The sequence below is a fragment of the Phycomyces blakesleeanus genome (assembly GCF_001638985.1).
Source record: "Phycomyces blakesleeanus NRRL 1555(-) unplaced genomic scaffold PHYBLscaffold_1, whole genome shotgun sequence".
NCBI lineage: Eukaryota > Fungi > Mucoromycota > Mucoromycetes > Mucorales > Phycomycetaceae > Phycomyces > Phycomyces blakesleeanus.
In genome coordinates, this window is record NW_017265134.1 from 3355322 (window position 1) to 3379916 (window position 24595).

Below are 24595 nucleotides of genomic sequence, written 5' to 3' on the forward strand. Positions count from 1 at the left end.
ACGCCATTAGGGACAAAGATTGGGCGTGGCTTTCCATTCATGAAGGCCAACGAGTGGAAGTCTTGGTGCTTGGTGTACTCTCCTGTTCTCCTGCGTGGTTGTCTACCTGAAGCTTATCTCGGTAACTGGACAACATTTGTCAATGCATGCCAGTACCTCTCAATGCCAAGCATATCCATGGCTCACCTTGATGAAGTCCATCAATCTTTGGAGGCTTTCTGCAGAGAGTGTGAGAAGTTGTATAAAGCCCCATTCCTTTTGCTAAACATGCATCTCCATCTTCATCTGCGAGAGACTGTACTGAACTTTGGCCCGGTTTATGGCTATTGGCTTTTTAGTTTCGAAAGATACAATGATATCTTGAAAAACTATGCAACAAATAGAAAAGACGGGTTTGAGGGAACCTATATGAAGAAGTATCTTGAAGAAGTATATCAGGGAGATCTTATTTGCCAAACTTTGCCAATAATTCAAGCTGAGCATTTGGCAATCATCCTTGAGCTCACTGCATCCACTGCCAATTCCATAGCCACTTCCACTTCCACTGCCACCTCAATCCAATTCGATATCAATGCTTTTCTTGATTCTTCTGAGATCAACTTTGATATCATTAAGAGAAATGAGCCTTTGCTCCCTTCCGCACTTCCTTTAGCTCTAAAGGATGAGATTTCCATGGATGAATCCGAGTATGAGCATTTGTTGGAATACTATTGTGAGACATATGATGATCAAACTCTTGTTCATTATTGTCAGGCTGATCATTCTGATAATTTTGTTAACAATCGGATACAGAAGTTTGAATCAATCAATCTTCTTGGGCAAATCTACAAGAGTAAAATGAAGAATCAGCATGGGTCGTTCATGCAAGCCTTGTTTGAGACAAGTGATAGTAGAAGTACCAAGCCATACGCGGGCCAAATTCAGTACCTCTTTGTCAATACTGCTGTAAACTCGTTTGCTGGTCATGCGAGCCAGCATGTATTTGCATATGTACGATGGTACAAGGAAGTTTTACTTCAGCCCAGAGCAGAAGAAGGAGTTGAGGTGAATGAGGTGGGGTTCAAAGATGACAGCATGAACAGCATTCTCCCAGTGCATAGAATCTGCTATCCAGTCACAGTAGGCGAGCACCTTGGTCTAGAAGGCGAAGTTCAGATGTGTGTAGTTCCTTTGCCACAAAAAATATATATTTAGATTCAAATACAAAAATAAAACACGTATAAAAAAATTAATTAATACAGACTAATATATATAGCTGCACGTTTATTTTTTATTATTTCTATAAATTTTTGTTTGTACTTAGCATGCTATACATGCATTTGTATACATCATGCTAATCTGTAAACATAAAAAAGTAGAAAAAAGACTCTAAAATAGTTGGCAAGAAAAAAATGATTTATTTTGAAAAGCACCAATCTGGTAAAGTGACTGCCAAATTCTTGGGAATGCTCACTTCTTTCTCATAAGGGATACGCTTTTTCAAGCTTTCTGAATTTTTCTTCAAACGGATAACAGTAAGTTCATCAATAGTACTAACAAACGTCTGGAGCTGATTTAAAGAATAAATATTATTAATAAAGTATTATTATTTTCTTTAAAACATGAATAGATGTTTAACATTACCTCATCAGTTCTCCAGCTGGGACGATATGCCCGCACTTTGTTATCTCCATCCGACTCGCCATCAGACATCACGTCAATAGAAAGAATATTTCCGCAATCATATTGATTCATGCCCTCATGAATAGCCTCTGTGTATGTCTGGTACGTGATAATACAACGGTCAAGAAGCTACCAAAGAATATTGTATTAAAACATTAAATCAATAGTAAATTAACTTTATTTTAAAACTTACGGTCTTCTTTCTGTTGCATCTTCTTCCAGCTTTATTTCTAGCTATAATCTTCTCTGCTGAGGTCCGGAAGACTTGCACTTGATTTTGGTAGTGATTCTTTATTATATTCATAATGACACTCTTTGACACATTTGTGCAACATCTTTGAGGTCTCAGGTACTTGAAGAGAGCCAGTGCAAGTGTCTTGTTGTACTTATCGCCATACGTGCCAGTCATTGACCATGCTGATCTATTATTATTCTCAGCAACTTTGAGCGGGTCTGTGCTAACAAAGTTCGGTTTCTTGATGTAACTATTGATAAGTTGCTATAAAAACAGTATTAGGTATATTAATCAGTAATGTTATTATTATCAATTTACTTACAGAAATCAAGGGATGATGTTTTGCTCCAAGGTCAAGATCATCATCCATGGAAGAAGAAGAACCTGCTGGTACAGCAGAAGGCATCACAGAATTTTGGCTGGTCATTGCCTTTTTTATTTCGGCATTTTCAGTCATGAGCTGAAGGACCAAGTTCTTCAAAAATTCATTTGTCTTGTTGGACAAATCCAGGCCATTCTTCAAATGAGTTATTGCATCAGTCACTCCTTTTGCATTTTCTTCCAAGGATTGCATTGACACATTGTTGGCTGCCAACAAGGTAAGGACATGATCTATTGGGGTCACAGCGACTTGAACTTCAGGGGCTGTGTCAACTGGTACTTCTGGAGTTGGTGTATCAATTGGAGCAACAACACCTGCAATTGTGCTATTAAGAACAGCATTCATGCGTAGGTTGGGTCAGCGGGGAGCAGTAGGAATATGCTTTGTCATTTTCTGTTAATAAAATAAATATTAATAATTTTCAACTAATATTGTACAATTCACTACACTTGTTATATCATATTTAAAATTCACATACTAGTAAAGAGGATAAGTGGTGCAGATTAACTCTCTACCTTTCATTTGATATTTAAGCACATCTCCCAACCGCTTGATCCACATTTAGACAACTTCTTTTCTAACTCAATGAGGCACAAAGTAGTATTTCAAGATGACGGTGGTTATCTTCTTTTGGAGTATTACTTTTTACAGCCCGCATTTTGTCAGGGTCAAACTGAATTTTTAAGACAAGTCTTTTTTTTTTCTTTTAACAACATTTATTAATGATATTTTCTTTGTTTCTCTTTTGCTTATGTTTTTACAATTTCACTTATAATTTATTCTTTCTTTTATAGCTCAATACCAAATATGTGTCTCTTTGTTTGGCTATACTCTGTCTGATATATCAAGGTAAGATATCATTCTCTTACAGATCTTTATTACTCATCATATTGTTTGTCTAGCCATTGCTACTCATTTCCATTGAGTCTCATCATCTCTTAATCGAACATGATGGTAAGTTTTTTTCTTAAAAAAAATTCAAATTATTCTTTTGTCTTCCTCATAAATATATATTTATTTCTATTACGATTTATTAGTTATGTCTGATATTATGCAGGAAGACGTATAATCAGTAATATTTGGTAAGTTAACTACAATATATTTAATAAATACGCCTTTACTACGCACAATATTAATAATTATTCATTTTTAGAATGTATCTCTATTCAAAGACTACTGGTATTGTCTTGATAATTCTGAAGAACATGTTTATATCAATTTTATGTCAAGTCTTCTCCGCCTTGTAAGTATTTATGAAGAAATTTCAATTTAAATCATTTACTAATTCTTCTTTTCTATTAATCATTTTTTAATAGCATTCCTGCTATTAAAGTATGTATTCCATGTCTACTCCCAGAAGGCTTTAAATTATATATAGCAAGCAAGAAATATTAGCAATTATAATAGCTATAGTATCAAAACTGTCGCGAAATTAGGATTTTTATCTAGAAAAGATTTTCCTATCAAATAAAACAAAATTGAACAAAAAATGTATAACCCAATGTTTTTCCAAAAAATAAATAAATAAAAGTAAAATAAATAAACAAACCGAAGAGGCTTATTTATAAAAATCTACCCATGCTTTGTTTCTCTTTTCTATTGTAAAAAAACCTAGTTTCATTGCTTTTGTGTGTATAAAAAACCTAGTTTCATCACTTTGAGCATGTATAAAAAACCAACTATCATCATTTCTTTATATTGTAAAAAACCTACAATCATCTCTTTGATAGTTTTTAAAGCATTTCTGTAGCCAATAAAAAAACCCGGTAAAAATAATAATATGGGATGCTAGCTCTTTATAGACCTCAAAATATAACACATAAAGAGGTAGACTAGATAGAAGTAAAGCGTAACTACAATATTTATTCAGTTTCCATAGTTTGCGGACTGACAATCGTTCTACATTGGGTTTTCGTGTACCCGTTGTTATGATGATACGCATCAGCACCATAGATGATATCGTACCATTGCTCAAAATGATATATCACAAAAATTGTGATGATATCGGCTCAATCATCTAAATTTTTGGTACATTTGATCCAGATGAAATTACACTATTTTTCTAGTGTAATGAGTCATGGCCAGCCGCATCATATTCCTTCATGACCTCCATGAAAGCAAAAAAGTGTAGGAAGCCATGGAAATATACATACTGAAAGTAGAACTGTACTGTACCAACGAGCCAGCTGTGAACAATTACATTAAGGTTGCTAAAATAAATAAATAAATAGAATGTAAGCAACTTTTGATTGTATATCAAAAAATATTATACTTACTTTCTATAGGGGCAAGTAAACATCACGTAATGGTTGCCACGGCTGGTCTCGTTTTTCTTTCTTTGGTACATGCATGAGGAATATACAGTCGAGTCCATCCACAGACATGCAGCTACAACAACAACAGAGTCACCAAACTCGTGACCAGTCAAGCCTGTTGTTCTCTGGTAATATTTTAATAAAGCTTCCTTCACACTAGGGCCGCCTACACCTTCCACCAAATCATCATTCAAATTAACAAACTGATGAAATGGATCCCACAACTGCGCACCACTAGGATCATTAGGAAGGTCCACATAGCTCTCTTTTCCATATGGCTTTGGCCGAATGAGGTTGATTTCATCACAGATGCTGATTGCCATGCTGGTATAATTGTGAATCACAAATCGCTCAATGAGAAAACTGGCGTTTCGGCCACCCTTTGATTTGGACTTTATTAATTTCGAGAAGACTCCAATTACTCTCTCCATTGAGCGAGTGGAATAGCATCGCAGGGGGCCTTGCTGCTTGATGATATAGGGTATATGGACCAGGTAATGTTGCACTGGCCAGAAAACACTACGAGACAGGGTATTATTCTGGACTTGTTGGTATAAAAACGAGTGCCAGTGCTTGAAGTATCTATTATTAATATTTAAAAAATGGTAACAATCAGCTATTTGTAATGATAATATATGAGACGTATAATAACTTACAACTCCATCTCATCAAGCAATTCTGATGTCAACGTCCATTGCAAGGCAAGCGCGCAGCCATTCATGAGAGATAATAGAGCTGTTTTGACAGCTCTATTTGGTAAATAAGGCATGACCAAAGTGGGGACAATGTATAAGAGAAAGTCAAGCCAGTCAACTGCGCAAGTACCATTGATCTTGGTAAATACGTTGTCAAAACTGCCTTGAAATGAGGTGGGTATATATTTTCATAAGCTGGTGATAAAGTTTCTAATTGTTACCAGATCTGCTCTTGGTATATGAAAAGCGTATTTGGTGGTATTGAGGGTATTGTCTGGATGGGTATAATAAAATTTGGTTTCCTTTGTGAGGGTGACGGTAATCGGGTCATACACAAGCTTTCCAATCCCTCTTGCAATTAAATGAAGTTCATCTAATGCAAAAAATGATGATCCAGAGAAGGTTGAGAGTTGAGTATATATGCTCAGCTGGTATATGTTCTTCGACTATTACAAGCAGTTATTTAGTATGAAAAAAAGATGGCTAATTGAACATTTATATACTTACAGGGTTGCCTACTTTGAAGTCTTCCATAGGTCTTAACCGGGTGGAAATGTCATCAAAGTACATGCCATGCCGTCTGTTAGTAGGGCATTTGCCTTTGATCTCACAAAAATGGCAACCAAATAAACTTGTATGGGAACCAATGTGGGCCATATCAGCTACAGCTGGAATATTGCCAGAAGCAAGCAGCAGATAGACCTTGGATCTGCAAAGCTCCACTCCATTGTGCTTGACAACCAAGCCATGTGCCTCAAGATCTCGCAATTCATTGATGATGGGTATAAGAAAGGAGTCCAAATGAGTTGGCTTCTTGGGGCCAGGCAAGATTACCATTTGCAAAAGGTATTTGTTGGTATATCTAAGTATTTTATTAGTAACTTTTTTTTAAAAAAAATGTAATAATAATAATAAATAGTAATAAATTAATTAATTACCTGATGGATGGGTCTAGGTTGAATATTATGCAATGGATGATGGTATATGAGTTTTTGCCTTTCTTTTGATTGACAAACCTATTGGTATAAAGCCCAATAACAATATCATCGGGATTGGAGAACAGGCCCTGCTGTACCAACTGTTTGTAATTGTCACTATCAAAAATGTTGGTTAGCTGACCAGCTACAGATTCCCAGTTTGCTCCGTAACAGAGAAGTTCTCTTGTGGCTGGATCTGCCAACATTTGAGAAAGCATATCTCCGACTGATATAAGTTTTATACTGGCAGCTGGTGTCTGACTTTAATTGGGATCAGTCTTGTATCGCGGTTTGCCACAGTCAACACAAGATTCCTGGTTGTCATTAATGTCATACAATTGACAACCACTAGAGCAGAAATCATACTCATAGCCCTTGACACTTGACTTTGACTTGAGCAAAGCATCAACAGTTTTGCCATGACTGATCTTAGCCCCAGATTCTGAAAAAATGATATTACTACATGTTAGTGATCTGGAATTAAAGTACAAGGTAAGAGAAAATATAATATTTTACTATCATTATATCGTCATGGTCTCAAATGACAGTGTTTATAAATTGAACAATGTCTCTATATGCTGCTCTAGCAATTCTATGCTGTAGCATCAATTGAGACAGATGAATACTCATCAACTTGGCCTTGGTAAAAGTATTTGTACTGATTCGGCTGCTGTCATAAATGTGAGCTTCACTCTCACTGTCCTCAAAATTACATGTGCACTTATATGAAATAGTATTATCAAGCTCCATAAACTCCATAGTATATTCTGTAATACATTATTTAGTAATTGGAAAATAAATAATACAATTACAGCTCTTTTCATTATCTGAATTGCTAACAGATTCATTTTCATTACTAGTATCATTTTCGTCATGGTACATGTCAACATCATCCAGAATAGACTGGTCAATTTCAGTCATTGTTGCTGAATCTCCTCTGTGAATTCTCTTGTGGTTTTGCAGCTTCTGGTAGTTATCAAAAAACAAGACACATTGATCACATTGGTATTGCTGTGTAGATATTCTATCTCTCTGCTGGCTGGCGTTGGAAGAAGACATATTGGTTGGGTTGGTACATATGTAATATATAAAATAAAACTGCGAAGAGGATTTTGGTGCTATTCATTAAATGTAAAAGACATCTTTATATACTCTTTATTTTTTAACCAAAATGCTTGCAGCTCTTTTTCTTTTTCTCTCTCATAGTGATGATATAGCAATGATTACAGTAATGTCAATGCTAGGTGAAACACCTGTCAGTAAATAATTCCCGTGGTTGGAAAGATTCTTCTTCATTAATAATTATGGTGTAAGTTAAAATACTTCTTGGTTGACAAGGGGGTACCATTAAAAGAGAACTGGTGAAACAGACACGTACTCTTTACTTGTGAGCAATTAGATGTTCTTTGAGCTTTATAGAGAGGTATATGTATATTTAGGATAATTAACAACCAAATAATTTATGTTTTTTTTAAATAAATTATCAATTACTCTCTAATACCAAAGGCAAAGAAAAACAGCCTTCTAATAATTAACAGTTAAAAAAAAGTAGTACTGTCTAAACACATTGGTAGAAAAGACATATTTATATTATCTGTGTTGTACTAATAATATTTTTGAGATAGTGAATATATATTTAGCTAATAGCATTATTTTCTTGTTTATGTATAAAACTTAAAGAAATAGATATAGATAATGAGGGCTATAGTCTGATACTCTTTTACTGACATCATCAAGATAAGCACTACTGATCGAAAGGGGTGTTAATTGAAAGTGCCGATGTGAGTTAAAGCACACCTTTTTCAAAAATGTACGGTTTCAGTCAAAAATGCCCCTTGGTAAATAATAGTAATGACAGTTAAAATTATTTTTATCTTTGATGACAGCATCAATCAAAACGCGTTTTAGTCGATAATGATAATAAGTATGATATGAACCTGAGTATCATAACATTTACTTTAATATTGATAAAAAGGGGCTAATTAACTATATGATGTTCAGATGTTATATAGCTACTGTAGAGTATATTTAAAGTTATAATTTTAACTGGTACAGGGTTTTGTCATCAAGAACTTTAACCAAATTTCATGCTATATCTGCAATATGTATAGAGTTATATTATTATATCATATACTTTAAAACGTTTAATATGTAGACGGTGCAAAGTATGAACATTTATACATATAATATTAATTTAAAGTCTAATTCATTTTATCTTTATATTTCTTACAGTTTTGTTGTGTCGACACAAAAAGACTGTATCATGTTCACATGAGCTACTGCAGACAGGTGCAGACAGGTGCATACAAGTGCATAAGCATTCCTTTTTTTATATGTTTTGTTTGTACATCTGTCTGTATCTTTTTCATATAAATAGCTATCAATTGCTTGTAATAAATTGTTGCCTTTCTCAAACTCATATCGCTCTTATTCTACTTGTCTAAACTATCACTTTTTCTTTTCAACTCACTGCTTATAGCTAAAAAAACTTAAACGTGTCCAATATTAACACAACTCTCCTCAACTCAATTCAAAAGATTGAGGTTGATCTTGCTGAAATCAAGCAAGCATTGCGCAAGCTTCAAAGGCAATTCAGCAATCAATTTGCGCCAGCAGTCAGTGCAGAAGATCTAACTACAATGCAACAAAGCATTATTGAGCAGAGTTGTAAGTCATATATATTCTGTGCTTAGATGTTTATTTACTTTATTAATATTGTCATACATTTTTTTGTAGCTCTTGAGCGCATTGCTGAGTCTGTGAAAAGAGCCCAGCTCACAGAGTACCCTGATCAGCTCGGTAAGCGAGTAATAAATACTGGCGTCGAGTTCAAAGGAAAAAATGAAGCACAAAAATACAACCTGTTGCTTCAGATTCTTCACGAGCAGGACTGGAAGGCGCGCTGCAAAGAAGTTTCACAAGGGCAGCCTTTGCCCCCATTAGTCCCTCTTTCAGACCATGATTTGACAGTAAAAAGACTGCATCTCAAAACATTAGGCCGTATGGTAAAGCATGATATCATTGACAAAGACTATCCTGCAGCCTCAAAAGAATGGAAAAATATTCCAGAGAAAAACAGGGAATACTACATGATGCATTTGGAGAGGTTGGCAAAGAATGGTAGATTGCATATCCACCAATATAAAAGAATGTGGTGTGCAAGAAGCCTTCTTTGGGAAAGCTTCAAGAGTGACAACCAGACGCACAAGAGAAGAATAGCAGAGAAGAACAAAGTAAGTTTATCAATTAACAAATCTATATATTGTAAACTTTAATTAACATCGTTTCCTTTTATTATGCTATAGACACAGCAAGATATAGGTGATTCTTCACTTTCTTCTCCTGATATGTCAGAAACTAGTGATGTTGAGGCGCCCATAATGGCAGATGTGCTGTAAGTTACCATTGTTGCTTTTTCTCATGCGCTGTTAATACAAAACTAATATAAACTTCTTACTCTTTTATGTAGGTCTCCTCTGTTGTAAATGAGTATTGACTACTGCTGTAATTGAGAATAAGTCTGAAGGAAATAATATAAGGCCTCAGCTATTCCAGTCAAAGGTGTCTACCAATTACTTTATTATTTAACACACAGGTTTAGCATGCATGATAGTGATTATATTTCATATGATGATATCACCATAATATGTGATACATCAGTGGATTATTATAAGTATAATTATAACTCATAAACACATTTACTTTCGAAGTTAATACTTCATTGGGACTACACACATTTATATAATTAATCATATATTAATTATCCCAAGATCACGTTGCTCTGATTATGGCTCAGATAGGATCGATTACCTGACCCCAGTCATATAATTTTCCCAATCCAAAATAATATAAATAGCAGTAGGAGTTCAGTGTAGGAACCTGGTCAAACTTTGATACAAAATCTTTCTCAATAAACAAAACCTACACAAGTTCTCACAAATCTTCGTTCCTAATTTCAAATCTTCAATTCTTCCTCTTAAAAACTTCTTCAACTTCAACCACCACAACATTCTCCACCCATAGCAAGTGTTGAGCCTGCTTGCGAAAGAAGTCAAAGATTGTAGTTTGGCTGCTGTGATTGGCCGAGTTTGATTTTTTTAGTTTGTCTTTAGTGCATTTTTTTCTTATCTCGTTATTTTTCTTTTTATGTTTTTTATTCCTTTTTTCTTTCATACAAAAAATTTATTGATCTCTTTCGTATGATTGCTAATATTGTGATTACAAGAATTTGAAGCTAATGTACAGCATTTACAATTCCGCTACATTCAAATACAAAAGAAAATAGTATATAGCCTTTTTTTAAGAAAAAATTAATAGTAATATTTTTTTACTGATATATTATACTCGGGAGTCATTCTATTATATGTAAGTATATTGAGTAGAATAAACACTGAGCTTTCTAACAAGATGCTCATTCCGGTTGTATGAATCAGATTCAAATTAGCTTCATGTTACATGACTTGAATCTTTGCTAAAGTTTTTCTTCTACAATAACAACTTTCTATAGTACTTAAGTTTATTGCTTTTCTTATATATAGATCTTAAACATTAATACATTCTTTAATATATATATATATTCTTAGAGTAAATGCTTATTTCACTGAATAAGTAAGCATATTATATAAAGGTAAGCATTATAATAGTATTATATCTATCTATTTATTTAAAGTTTTTTCTCTAATATTAGTATATTTGTAGAAATCAGTAAAAAATAATAAGTGCTATCTAAAATATATTAGAATACTCAAAGTATATGAAATAAAATTTGAATAGTAGTGTTTTATTGCATATGTTTTGCAGTAGCTAAACAGAACTATTTTTTATTGCAAGTGGCCGATTGAATTGTTTATTCATTATTACTATTATTATTATCATTTTCATTTAAAAAAACATGCATTAAAATAAAAATTATATTCAATTAAACCCAATTCAATATTGTATAATAAAAAACAGACCATTCTGTTAAAGCTGCAAAAGAAAAACAAGAGGTTGTGCTAGAATTGAAAGCAATAAAGCAAAAGAAAGAATGTAATAGAGGAAAGGAAGGACACTTGATTTTTTTTTGAAAAAATAGTAACAGTGCTTGCTTTTTTTTTTGAAAAAATATTAACAGTGCCTGTTTTAACTTTTTATATAATAAATAACTGCCATTTTCTATTATGAAAAATGGTAACAGTGCTTGTTTTGGCTTTTTACATAATAAATAACTGCCATTTTTTACTATATAAAAATGGTAACAGTGCCTGTTTTGACCTTATACAGAGTCATAACTGCTATTTTTTATTAAGTAAAAAATAGCAGTTATGTTATCAAAGTATTAACATGTTACCATTTTCTTCACCATAGTGCAATATTAGCCAATAATATTTGATTTATCACTAATATTAGTTTATAACATCTTATCTATCTCTAATATTAGTCAATAGCATTGGATCTATCATATTATATATATTCACACTTGTCAATATCCAAGTCATATCTGATCATCTCGTTAAATACAAGTTACATACTCTAATCATATTTAATCTTTCATTTTTTATATATTCACAACTCTTTTATAATCTTTCTATATATATATATAATGTAAATATATCATAAATATAATACATATTAATAAATTGACTTGTTCATATATGTTTTTATAGATCTATATAATAAGATTTTGATATTTATAAGAAAATTAGTAAAAAAAATGAAAATTAATTTTTATTAATTCTGTACTTGTTCTTTACATATTTTGATACTTCTATATGATATGACTAAATTGTCTTTATATGGCAAAATTTTTTAAAAAATTATTACTTAGTAAGAATTTGAACTTTCATTAGAAGAGATATATTTAATTATTGTCGGAACGGCTTTTTGATAGTTTAAGGCTAAATGTTTTTCCATGCCAAGCTTTTACATAGCTGTTATTTATATAACCTATCTTCTCACACTAGGTACATTCAGACTAACTAAAAAAGGAATTTTTTTGCGAAAAAAGCTATTCTTTGTCATTTTTTCCCACAAATTCAATCGTATTGTTTATGTAGATTATTTATGCAAGATTATGCATGATTATGCAAGTTATATAACAAGTATAGCCAAAAGTTATCAATTTTTTTCAGCAATGCAATTGTATTGTTTACATTACGCAAATATGCATAATGATGTATGTTACACAAACTTTATTTTGTATATTTTCATATATGTTTAAATTTTTTTATATGTGTCTATATATAATTATGCAAGATTATGCAAGATTATGCAAGATTATGCAAGATTATGCAAGATTACGTAAGCTGATAACAGCTGATCTGATATATATATAAGTGAATATTAGTCAATCTCATCCATATATAAACCAATAATTACCAATATGATATATATATAAGCCAATGATCGCCGATTTAATATATATATAAAAAGATGATCCCCGATCTCATACATATATAAGTGGATGACAACCGATTTCATATATATATAAGCTAATAATTATCAATCTGGTATATATATTAGTTAATAATCACCAATCTGATATATATATAAGTCAATAATCACTGATCTCATATATATATAAGTCAATGGTTACCAATCTGGTATATATATAAGTCAATGATCACTGATCTCATATATATATAAGTCAATGGTCACCAATCTGATATATATATAAGTCAATGATCACTGATCTCATATATATATAAATAGATAATTGCCAATCTAGTATATATATAAGTAGATGATTGCCGATCTCATACATATATAAGCAGATGATTGCCGATCTCATATATATATATAAGCAGATGATTGCCAATCTGATATATATATAAGCTGTTGACCGTCAATCTGGCATATATATAAGCTGTTGACCGTCAATCTGGCATATATATAAGCTGTTGACTGCCAATCTAACATATATATAAGCTGTTGACAGCTGATCTAGTATATATATATGCTGATAACCACTAATTTAATATATATATATAAGCTGATAACCACTAATTTAATATATATATATAAGCTGATAACCACTAATTTAATATATATATATAAGCTATTGACCACCAATCTGGTATATATATAAGTGAATGACAGCCAGTCTGCTATATATATAAGTGGATGACAGCTGGTTTGATATATATATAAGTGGATGACAGCTGATCTGCTATATATATAAGTGGATGATAGCTGGTATGCTATATATATATATAGATGACAGCTTATCTAGTATATATATAAGTGGATGATAGCTGATCTGCTATATATATAAGTGGATGACAGCTGGTTTGATATATATATATGTAGATGACAGCTTATCTAGTATATATATAAGTAGATGATAGCTGGTATGCTATATATATAAGTGGATGACAGCCAGTCTGCTATATATATAAGTGGATGACAGCCAGTCTGCTATATATATAAGTGGATGACAGCCGGTCTGATATATATATAAGTAAATGACAGCTGGTCTGATATATATATAAGTAAATGACAGCTGATCTGCTATATATATAAGTGGATGATAGCTGATCTGCTATATATATAAGTGGATGACAGTCAGTCTGCTATATATATAAGTGGATGACAGCCGGTCTGATATATATATAAGTAAATGACAGCTGATCTGGTATATATATAAATGGATGACAGCCAGTCTGCTATATATATATGTGGATGACAACTGATTTGCTATATATATAAGTGGATGACAGTCAGTCTGCTATATATATAAGTGGATGACAGCCGGTCTGATATATATATAAGTAAATGACAGCTGATCTGGTATATATATAAATGGATGACAGCCGGTCTGATATATATATAAGTAAATGACAGCTGATCTGGTATATATATAAATGGATGACAGCCAGTCTGCTATATATATATGTGGATGACAACTGATTTGCTATATATATAAGTGGATGACAGCTGGTCTGCTATATATATAAGTGGATGATAGCTGGTTTGATATATATATAAGTGGATGACAGCTGATCTGCTATATATATAAGTGGATGACAGCTGGTTTGATATATATATATGTGGATGACAACTGATTTGCTATATATATAAGTGGATGATAGCTGATCTGCTATATATATAAGTGGATGACAGTCAATCTTATATATATATAAGCTGATTGTAACTGATCTAATATATATACATACTGATTATAATCAATGTAATATATATATAAGCTGATGGCACCTGATCTGATATATATATATAAACTATTGATAGTCAATTTAAAATATCTATATATTGATGATGGCTAATTATATACTTATATAAGCTGACAAAAACTAATATACTATATATATATAAACTATTGATAGTCATTTTAATATATCTATAAGTTGATCATAGCTAACATAGTATATATATAAGCATATAATAACTAATCTAATTTATATATAAGCTGATTATAACTTATATGCTATATATATAAGTTGATGATAGCTGATCTCATATATATATATATACTAATAACAGCTAATTCAATACATATATAGACTGATAATAGCCAATTTGCAATATATATAAATTAATAACAGTCAATCCAATATATATATAGATCAATGATTACTAATTTATTATATATATAAACTAATAATAAATAATCTAATATATATATATAGACTGATCATAATCAAGCTGCTATATATAAAAATGAATAACAACCAATATAATTTATATATAAACTTATAACATCAGATTTACTACTTATATATATTAATAACATTTTATCTATCTCTGATATTAGTCAATAGCATTGGATCTATCACATTATATATATTCACACTTGTCAATATCCAAGTCATATCTGATCATCTCGTTAAATACAAGTTACATACTCTAATCATATTTAATCTTTCATTTTTTATATATTCACAACTCTTTTATAATCTTTCTATATATATATATAATGTAAATATATCATAAATATAATACATATTAATAAATTGACTTGTTCATATATGTTTTTATAGATTTATATAATAAGATTTTGATATTTATAAGAAAATTAGTAAAAAAAATGAAAATTAATTTTTATTAATTCTGTACTTGTTCTTTACATATTTTGATACTTCTATATGATATGACTAAATTGTCTTTATATGGCAAAATTTTTTAAAAAATTATTACTTAGTAAGAATTTGAACTTTCATTAGAAGATATATATTTAATTATTGTCGGAACGGCTTTTTGATAGTTTAAGGTTAAATGTTTTTCCATGCCAAGCTTTTACATAGCTGTTATTTTTATAACCTATCTTCTCACACTAAAAATGCCAAGACTTCTCAGACTAGGTACATTCAGACTAACTAAAAAAGGAAATTTTTTGCGAAAAAAGCTATTCTTTGTCATTTTTTCCCACGAATTCAATCGTATTGTTTATGTAGATTATTTATGCAAGATTATGCATGATTATGCAAGTTATATAACAAGTATAGCCAAAAGTTATCAATTTTTTTCAGCAATGCAATTGTATTGTTTACATTACGCAAATATGCATAATGACGTATGTTACACAAACTTTATTTTGTATATTTTCATATATGTTTAAATTTTTTTATATGTGTCTATATATAATTATGCAAGATTATGCAAGATTATGCAAGATTATGCAAGATTATGCAAGATTATGCAAGATTACGTAAGCTGATAACAGCTGATCTGATATATATATAAGTGAATATTAGTCAATCTCATCCATATATAAACCAATAATTACCAATATGATATATATATAAGCCAATGATCGCCGATTTAATATATATATAAAAAGATGATCCCCGATCTCATACATATATAAGTGGATGACAACCGATTTCATATATATATAAGCTAATAATTATCAATCTGGTATATATATTAGTTAATAATCACCAATCTGATATATATATAAGTCAATAATCACTGATCTCATATATATATAAGTCAATGGTTACCAATCTGGTATATATATAAGTCAATGATCACTGATCTCATATATATATAAGTCAATGGTCACCAATCTGATATATATATAAGTCAATGATCACTGATCTCATATATATATAAATAGATAATTGCCAATCTAGTATATATATAAGTAGATGATTGCCGATCTCATACATATATAAGCAGATGATTGCCGATCTCATATATATATATAAGCAGATGATTGCCAATCTGATATATATATAAGCTGTTGACCGTCAATCTGGCATATATATAAGCTGTTGACCGTCAATCTGGCATATATATAAGCTGTTGACTGCCAATCTAACATATATATAAGCTGTTGACAGCTGATCTAGTATATATATATGCTGATAACCACTAATTTAATATATATATATAAGCTGATAACCACTAATTTAATATATATATATAAGCTGATAACCACTAATTTAATATATATATATAAGCTATTGACCACCAATCTGGTATATATATAAGTGAATGACAGCCAGTCTGCTATATATATAAGTGGATGACAGCTGGTTTGATATATATATAAGTGGATGACAGCTGATCTGCTATATATATAAGTGGATGATAGCTGGTATCACTGGGGAATTAGATTTCTACACATATGCGATAGTATGGGAAATTCTGAGTGACAGAATAATTAAATTCTGGAATTTGGCATTTATAGATTCCGTTCGCAATATGTTATGTTACCTGTGAGTTGTCCATATAACTTCTGAACTTATAATGATCCATATAGAGATGTAAGGTTCTTTTAAACTATTTAATCGCAGAGAGAATAATCAAATTATGGCATTTTTTTTTTGGATGTTACATTAAATTAAACTTGATTTGAAACAGAGATTCTAATAAAAAATCTATTTTTGATAGAAAACTGTCTACTGAAATAGTAGAATTCTATTGGATTACTTTACAGAGAAAACTGTCTACTGAAATAATGATATTCTATTGGATCATTTAACAGAAGAAACAGGATTTATGTATACTGTCTTCCGAATCTAAACACTTTTATTGGACAATTATGCACGGCTAAACTATAGGATTCACACATGCCATGCTACTGCAATACTTCTTGCACTTCATTTCAAATATTTTTATAGGGATTGTTTTGGAAAAATTGTTTTTATTTAAAAAAAAAAAGCTTCTTGCTTATAATATGTACGGCTTGACAATATATAGTCTAATCTAATATATAAGCTACTACATAATTAATATAATAACAAACCCTTTCATATATTATAATATATAAATACTTCCAATACAATAGAATCCTAAAAAGAAACGCGTGTTTACGGTATTTCACTAGTAAGAGAAGGCTAAAAAATTATTCAATTATATTAGATTATATAAATATTTATTTTTCTTTAATTTAAATAATATGGTTACTTACCAGTACTTTCGTCAGAACCAGGCATATTGCACATTGACTGTTGTTCTGAAAGGTTTAATAAAACGCATTAGTAAAGATCATGGAATAAAGTTTGGCTTTATTACTTACCAAAGAAAACCGGTTTTCAAAGACAAGCCATTCAATCAGGTACATAGAAATGTTGGCAGTACTAACAGAGATAGAAAATAAACAAAATTAGATATAAGAATAAAACAAATAAATACATTATTCAGACTTACCGGATAAATTTCTGCTGTTGGTATGTCTTTATGATGAGCTGAGGAGAGAAAAAGAAAATAATTAATAAAGAAGCACATACACAATAACCGCGTTTTACCTTTTTGTTCTTGTCCATTAATCAACATGGCAAAGACTTGTAATACTATCAGCAACCACAATAATAATAAAAGAAAAAACATTAAGAATAAATATAACAGTAGAATAATAAAAACAAATTGCTTACCAGGGTGTGAACTCAAATACATCAATAAGAATAAAAGTAAATAAAGCGGAAAAGAAACAGGAAAAAAAGAAATAAGAAAAAAATAAAGAAAAAGAAGAAAAAAAAGTGGGCTTTCAAACAGAAGGCAGTTTAGATGAGAATTGACTCTAGTAAAATACAATAGTAATAAAATGAATAGTCCGAAATTATATTGTAACACTAAGTTCTATGTTGAATATTAAAGAAGTTGTTCAAGGTTATAAAGGATTTTATAGAAAATAATATATAATCCCTTCCTTTTCTCAGCTATTTCATAAATCTACTTTATATTAACTTATTTTGTATGTATATCTTTGATTAAACAAAAATAAATATATTTCATCCCATACATTTATTTTATTTTAATAATTTATTAATGTATAAAACTTTAATAAAAATACAATAAAGAAAAAATGCCTTCCAATAGCAGCAGAAAAACAGACCGTAAAGGAAAAGGAAAAGCATCTGCAAGTATATCTACCTCTGCAAACCGTGTTTTGGCTGGCCGTGTTGGACCTCGAGAAATTGCCCCCAGTTTCTCATCCGCAACTATCCAAGATCAGCGATACGCGGAAATTGTTGAAATGTTTAACAAAGTAAACAACAATATCAACGGTGTCAAGGATGACATTGCTGCTGTCAATAGCAACATGGCAGCCTTTAAAAACAGGATGGGCGTTGTTGTTGACACGTCTGGAAAGACACATACGGCATTTGCAGACTTTGCAACTGCCTATGCCAACAATCAGACTCGTATGGCTAGTCTAGGACCATCTCTGATGCCATCCTATGTCCCCCAGACCTCCCTCAGTGATGCCGAGGTTTCTGTCATTATCTCGGTAATTAATACTAATATATGTTAGTATCAACAACTTATTAAACAACCTGTATTTAGGAAATCTTCGCGGAAAAGTTGTGGGACTGGAAGTTCGAGTCTGACGACCCTGCTCTTGTTGCTGAGAACGAGAGTAAGAAGAAGTGGAACTTGAACGAGAAGATTAACCACCGCGATAACGTAGCTGTTATCAACTACTTGAAGAGCTACATTAGCGCCCAGACTCGTCTAGCTGGTACTCACCCACGGGTGATAAGTGATAAAATAAAGAACAGGTACAAGCACAGTCATCGTACTTTTCACGAGTCTCCTGAGCAGAAGGCCAAGAAAAACAGCAAGGGGAGAGCAAACAGTCGTACTCTTCAGGTTTGTATATACTATATAAAAAATTAATTGGTATATTACTATTTTCTCAAGCTACAATCTATATAACCAGATGTCTATCCGACGCAAGTCGACATACATGGACAACTGGGTAGCCATTGATGCTGCAATGGGATATAAGACTGGAAACCCTGTTGAGAAGGCCTATCTCAAACTCTTTCAGAAGGATGCCATGTCTGATGGTGAGTCGGATATTGAGATTGTGGACAATCTTCCACGACGGTGTTTGCATGTGGCTCGCCCCACTTGGAGAAGTGAAGAGGTAAATAATATTTAGAATAAATAAATAAGTTTTATAACAAGAAAAATAAAGAACTAATAAAAATAAATACAGTTCAACAGATTGTTGACAATGGTTGACGACATTGATCGTACCCATCACGTGTTAAATGCGGGCGTGGGAACAAAGCCAAGAATGAACAGATATCCAGCAACATTGTTGCCTTGCTCTGTTCCTGCCACTCTGTCCCAGTCATTGCCTCGTTGGGCAATCAACGATGAATAAACATTTTCTTTTTTACTATGTTCTGTTGTAGGGCCAAATAGTAATAATTGAAATTGAATTGATTAAAGGAAATAATAATAGAGGATAAATATATAAGTAAGTGTGTGTATGAGAATTAATAGTAAATTTTTTTTGGTAAAGGAATCGCGAGTTTTTTGTTGACATTTTTTGTAGTTTTGTAATCTACTATTGCAACTGTTAGGAGAATCCGATGTACTGGCAGGATGCTTTGAAAATCTTGCTTGTAGAATTCATCCTGTAACAACTCAACTCCTTCTAATTCTCTTGTTTTGTCCGAAGTGGATTTGAACCATTTGACAAATGCAAATACATGCTGACTACTATGGGGATTTCTGTATGTTAGAGAAGAAACAGTTGGCCTAAAATTGTGAACAAAAAGGTACTGAATCTCTCCAACATACGCATGTTCCGACCCAGTTCGTTCAGTAAAATATGCTTGTATGTATGATCCGCGGCCATTCGTGCCAATGCACCCTTTGTAGCTTTGCCCAAGAAGATCAACGGACTTCACCATTTCGATCCAGTCATTGACGAAAGGTGAGTCATCAATTACATCTTTGCAACCTGAGATCTGTGGATTCTTGTACGCAGCTTGATAGTATCCTACAAGACAATCATATTCATGTTTTGGCATAAATGATAATGGTCTTGTTTTCAATGGCAAGGCGGATGGTGGCAGGGGCTCGTTTCCACGAATTATCATTGAAAGATTCTGTGAAGCTTCAAGATATTCGGAAATTGAGAAAGAGTGAGAGAGGTAGGTGTTGGTGTTGGTGTTGGTGTTAGTGTTGGTGTTGGTGTTGTTGTTGTTGGTGGTGAACTTATCGAAAATTTCAAAACATGCAAGTGCATGCATAGGTTTCAGAAGTCGACGCACAAAATCTCCCTTCCACGACTCTTCAATAAACTGTCTCATAAATGTCGATTCGAACCCGTTTCTTCGATTGGTCTTGATATTTTTCAGAACACTATTGTACCTTTCAAAGCTGAAAAGCCAATAGCCATAGACGGGCCCAAAGTCAATCATTGTTTGGCGTAAGTGCAGATGCAGGTGCATGTTGGGAGAGAGAAGGTCCAGGTCGTACAATGTCTCACACCCTTTACAGAATTCTTCTAAGCATTTGTGTCCTTTCTCAATGTCTTCTTCAGAAACACTAGGCTTGGTGAAGTATCTGCATGCGTTAACAAACTCTATCCAGTTCTTGAACTCTGGCAACGGCAACACATCCCTTAGAACCACAGGAGAGTACACAAGGCACCAAGACTTCCACTCATCAGCCTTCATATAGGGAAATCCCTTGGCAATCTTTGTCCCAAGTGACGTGTAATCGGGCGGCAACACTACCTTCTCAACAGCCTTTTGCATGGCAACGAGTTTTTTATCATCGATTAATCCATCCGCAACCCATCTCTCCAGCATTCTTTTGGCAGTGCCTAAGAAAAGATTGTGCATGGGATCGATGATCGTGCAGCGGACAATGTCAAAGTACTGAAGACGATGCAGTTCGGACCAGCGAACACCATGTGCAACTTCAAGACGCTGTCTCTCAGTCGGTTTGGTTGCATTTCTCCAGATCTCTGCATCCTTACGATTGTCATTCTTAGTGCGAAGGAGCCACTTTGAGAAATCAAATCCAGAATAATCAACGGAACTCGTTCCAGCCAACCTCGAAAATTGACGCTTACACTTGTGGCATGCATTTGTACTTGTATGGGATGTGAACCCACATACTTTCCTTGCAGCAGGTATATCACAGGCAACCATGAGAAGGGCTGCTCGGATAGAAGTACCATTTGGACATTGGTGAGTCTTAATCTTAATACCTTTGTACAGCTCCATCAACTCATCCACAAGCGGTTTCAGATAGTTATTTATGTCAGAAGTGCTTGCTTCTTTAGGCCCTGGCATTAACCCAACAAGAATCACGTTCTCCTTCTTGAACCGCTCACTGCGTGGAAGATTATTGATTGCAAGATATATGGCACCACAGGAGTAGGTAACACCATCGAATGGCTGAAACCAGTCAATGTTCAGCGTGAGCATGAGTGATCGCTCGGTGTCAACAAAAGGTATACCATCTACGTCTACTATCTCATTCCACATCGCACCATCGTACACGTCAAATAAAGTGCTATCCATTTTCGGGCCGCGGTTCCATGAGTTGATGTTGTTTTCAAAATCCGGGCGTTGAAAAAACGTCTTTAGGGCTTTCTTGACGGAGTGGAATACATATGTCTTTTTGGGTGCTTTTGACCCGGGACCAGACTTAAACAAGCTGTTGCCACACAAGGAGGTTTTACCAAAATTGGGTGATGTACAACACAAAGGGGCGGCTTCATTATCATATATGGCATGGCATTCGCTACATGCAACATACTTCTTGACACCACTTGTCAACGCTTCAAATCCGGCCAAACGTTTGAGGCCAGCAACACTCACTGGAAGGCGGAATGGGTCAAACAAAAACTGCAGTATCTTGTTGATTATGGCAATCAGGATTACAGCTCCTTCATCCACGACGTATAGCGAGACAAAAAGAGCAACCGAAATAACAATGAATCGGTGAATCAAATTCAATTCCGAGATTGATTCCAACGAAGAATCTTTAATTTGATTTTTTTTAAAGAACGTTGATTAACTCTCTATTTTCTAGGATATAATATTATCTAAAGCTGTGTACCTACCTTCATCATTGTCCATCTCAACATCGGATTCATCTTCATATTCTTCTTCGTAAGTGTCACTTGTATACTGGACATTATCTTCAGGGCCAAACACGCAATCCGTTTCAGAGAAAGGTTGGTTTCTTGTCCGTATATCCAAAATGTCATTTGTGTCATTTAGGTCTACAAAAGCGGAATGTTAGACCCAAATAAATCAATGTAATAAAATAAGTTTTCTTACTTCTAAGCTCAGAATTCATTTCAACATCTTCCTGTTCAAATTCAAAACCATCTTCCTCTTGATTTACAGGCTCAGAAACAGCACTACTAATTGTATCGCATGTGTCTTCATGGGCTACACATTTATTATTATTAGTGTTAGTATTATTATTATTATTATTATTATTATTATTATTATTATTATTATTATTATATAAAATAATAAAAAAGGAAATGATATAAAATAAAATAAAATAAAGTAAAGTAAAGCAAATGTATTAACCGTACGCGTTTGAACATGTGTAATATCATGATTATCTTTTTCTTGATGACGTTTAAATGTTTTAACAGATACACGATCGAATCCTAGTGTCTTGCTTTTACAGATAGAGCATCGACACTCTTTTCTAACAGTTGGTTTGCGAATAGGAGCCATTTTAAAATGAAAAGAAAGGTTTACAATAGTATTTAATAGTAAAGAAAGAGACTTCAAAGAAAACACACTTTTATTTTATTTGAGTTTGATGTTGCATTCTAATGCTACACAGCTGCCAGTAGCCAATAGAGTAGCTTAAAATACTATTCAAATACTTTACTCACAAAAGTGAGCTGAACTACAATTTTACCTATTCTGTCTATCAGAACTTAGGTATACTTTACATATGCGAAATTGATCTGTTTTTGCAGTGTATGCTATATATATATATAGATGACAGCTTATCTAGTATATATATAAGTGGATGATAGCTGATCTGCTATATATATAAGTGGATGACAGCTGGTTTGATATATATATATGTAGATGACAGCTTATCTAGTATATATATAAGTGGATGATAGCTGGTATGCTATATATATAAGTGGATGACAGCCAGTCTGCTATATATATAAGTGGATGACAGCCAGTCTGCTATATATATAAGTGGATGACAGCCGGTCTGATATATATATAAGTAAATGACAGCTGGTCTGATATATATATAAGTAAATGACAGCTGATCTGCTATATATATAAGTGGATGATAGCTGATCTGCTATATATATAAGTGGATGACAGCTGGTCTGCTATATATATAAGTGGATGACAGCTGGTCTGCTATATATATAAGTGGATGACAGCTGGTCTGCTATATATATAAGTGGATGACAGCTGGTTTGATATATATATAAGTGGATGACAGCCAGTCTGCTATATATATATGTGGATGACAGCTGGTTTGATATATATATAAGTGGATGACAGCCAGTCTGCTATATATATAAGTGGATGACAGCCGGTCTGATATATATATAAGTAAATGAGAGCTGATCTGGTATATATATAAATAGATGACAGCCAGTCTGCTATATATATATGTGGATGACAACTGATTTGCTATATATATAAGTGGATGACAGTCAGTCTGCTATATATATAAGTGGATGACAGCCGGTCTGATATATATATAAGTAAATGACAGCTGATCTGGTATATATATAAATGGATGACAGCCAGTCTGCTATATATATATGTGGATGACAACTGATTTGCTATATATATAAGTGGATGACAGTCAGTCTGCTATATATATAAGTGGATGACAGCTGATCTGGTATATATATAAATGGATGACAGCCAGTCTGCTATATATATATGTGGATGACAACTGATTTGCTATATATATAAGTGGATGACAGCTGGTCTGCTATATATATAAGTGGATGATAGCTGGTTTGATATATATATAAGTGGATGACAGCTGATCTGCTATATATATAAGTGGATGACAGCTGGTTTGATATATATATATGTGGATGACAACTGATTTGCTATATATATAAGTGGATGATAGCTGATCTGCTATATATATAAGTGGATGACAGTCAA

General features: G+C 32.7%; 7 protein-coding genes across 7 annotated transcripts; 2 read left to right on the plus strand and 5 right to left on the minus strand.

Annotated features, from left to right (window-relative positions):
* Window positions 1-1396: 1396 nt before the first annotated feature.
* Window positions 1397-2624, minus strand: PHYBLDRAFT_161911 (hypothetical protein; the record flags this gene model as incomplete). Its single annotated transcript, XM_018434526.1, has 4 exons — window positions 1397-1549; window positions 1624-1791; window positions 1856-2161; window positions 2220-2624. 4 exons carry the CDS (start codon window positions 2622-2624, stop codon window positions 1397-1399), a joined length of 1032 nt encoding a protein of 343 aa, XP_018299336.1.
* Window positions 2625-4341: 1717 nt separating this feature from the next.
* PHYBLDRAFT_161912 (hypothetical protein) lies at window positions 4342-6472 on the minus strand (the record flags this gene model as incomplete). Its single annotated transcript, XM_018434527.1, has 6 exons — window positions 4342-4489; window positions 4556-5176; window positions 5251-5426; window positions 5511-5735; window positions 5797-5869; window positions 6228-6472. The coding sequence occupies 6 exons, from the start codon at window positions 6470-6472 to the stop codon at window positions 4342-4344; spliced, it is 1488 nt and encodes a 495-aa protein (XP_018299337.1).
* A 331-nt stretch (window positions 6473-6803) lies between these two features.
* PHYBLDRAFT_161913 (C2H2-type zinc finger transcription factor) lies at window positions 6804-7325 on the minus strand (the record flags this gene model as incomplete). Its single annotated transcript, XM_018434528.1, has 2 exons — window positions 6804-7033; window positions 7124-7325. 2 exons carry the CDS (start codon window positions 7323-7325, stop codon window positions 6804-6806), a joined length of 432 nt encoding a protein of 143 aa, XP_018299338.1.
* A 749-nt stretch (window positions 7326-8074) lies between these two features.
* Window positions 8075-10094, plus strand: PHYBLDRAFT_161914 (hypothetical protein; the record flags this gene model as incomplete). Its single annotated transcript, XM_018434529.1, has 9 exons — window positions 8075-8104; window positions 8322-8371; window positions 8422-8431; window positions 8499-8555; window positions 8804-8933; window positions 9003-9499; window positions 9572-9660; window positions 9736-9747; window positions 10037-10094. 9 exons carry the CDS (start codon window positions 8075-8077, stop codon window positions 10092-10094), a joined length of 933 nt encoding a protein of 310 aa, XP_018299339.1.
* A 7424-nt stretch (window positions 10095-17518) lies between these two features.
* PHYBLDRAFT_138846 (hypothetical protein) lies at window positions 17519-17974 on the minus strand (the record flags this gene model as incomplete). Its single annotated transcript, XM_018430094.1, has 5 exons — window positions 17519-17545; window positions 17620-17664; window positions 17728-17788; window positions 17859-17896; window positions 17957-17974. The coding sequence occupies 5 exons, from the start codon at window positions 17972-17974 to the stop codon at window positions 17519-17521; spliced, it is 189 nt and encodes a 62-aa protein (XP_018299340.1).
* A 539-nt stretch (window positions 17975-18513) lies between these two features.
* Window positions 18514-19824, plus strand: PHYBLDRAFT_138847 (hypothetical protein; the record flags this gene model as incomplete). The annotated part of the gene is made up of 4 exons (XM_018430095.1): window positions 18514-18939; window positions 18996-19301; window positions 19372-19581; window positions 19654-19824. 4 exons carry the CDS (start codon window positions 18514-18516, stop codon window positions 19822-19824), a joined length of 1113 nt encoding a protein of 370 aa, XP_018299341.1.
* Window positions 19825-19939: 115 nt separating this feature from the next.
* Window positions 19940-23164, minus strand: PHYBLDRAFT_161916 (hypothetical protein; the record flags this gene model as incomplete). The annotated part of the gene is made up of 5 exons (XM_018434530.1): window positions 19940-21375; window positions 22147-22449; window positions 22531-22692; window positions 22751-22864; window positions 23017-23164. 5 exons carry the CDS (start codon window positions 23162-23164, stop codon window positions 19940-19942), a joined length of 2163 nt encoding a protein of 720 aa, XP_018299342.1.
* Window positions 23165-24595: the final 1431 nt, after the last annotated feature.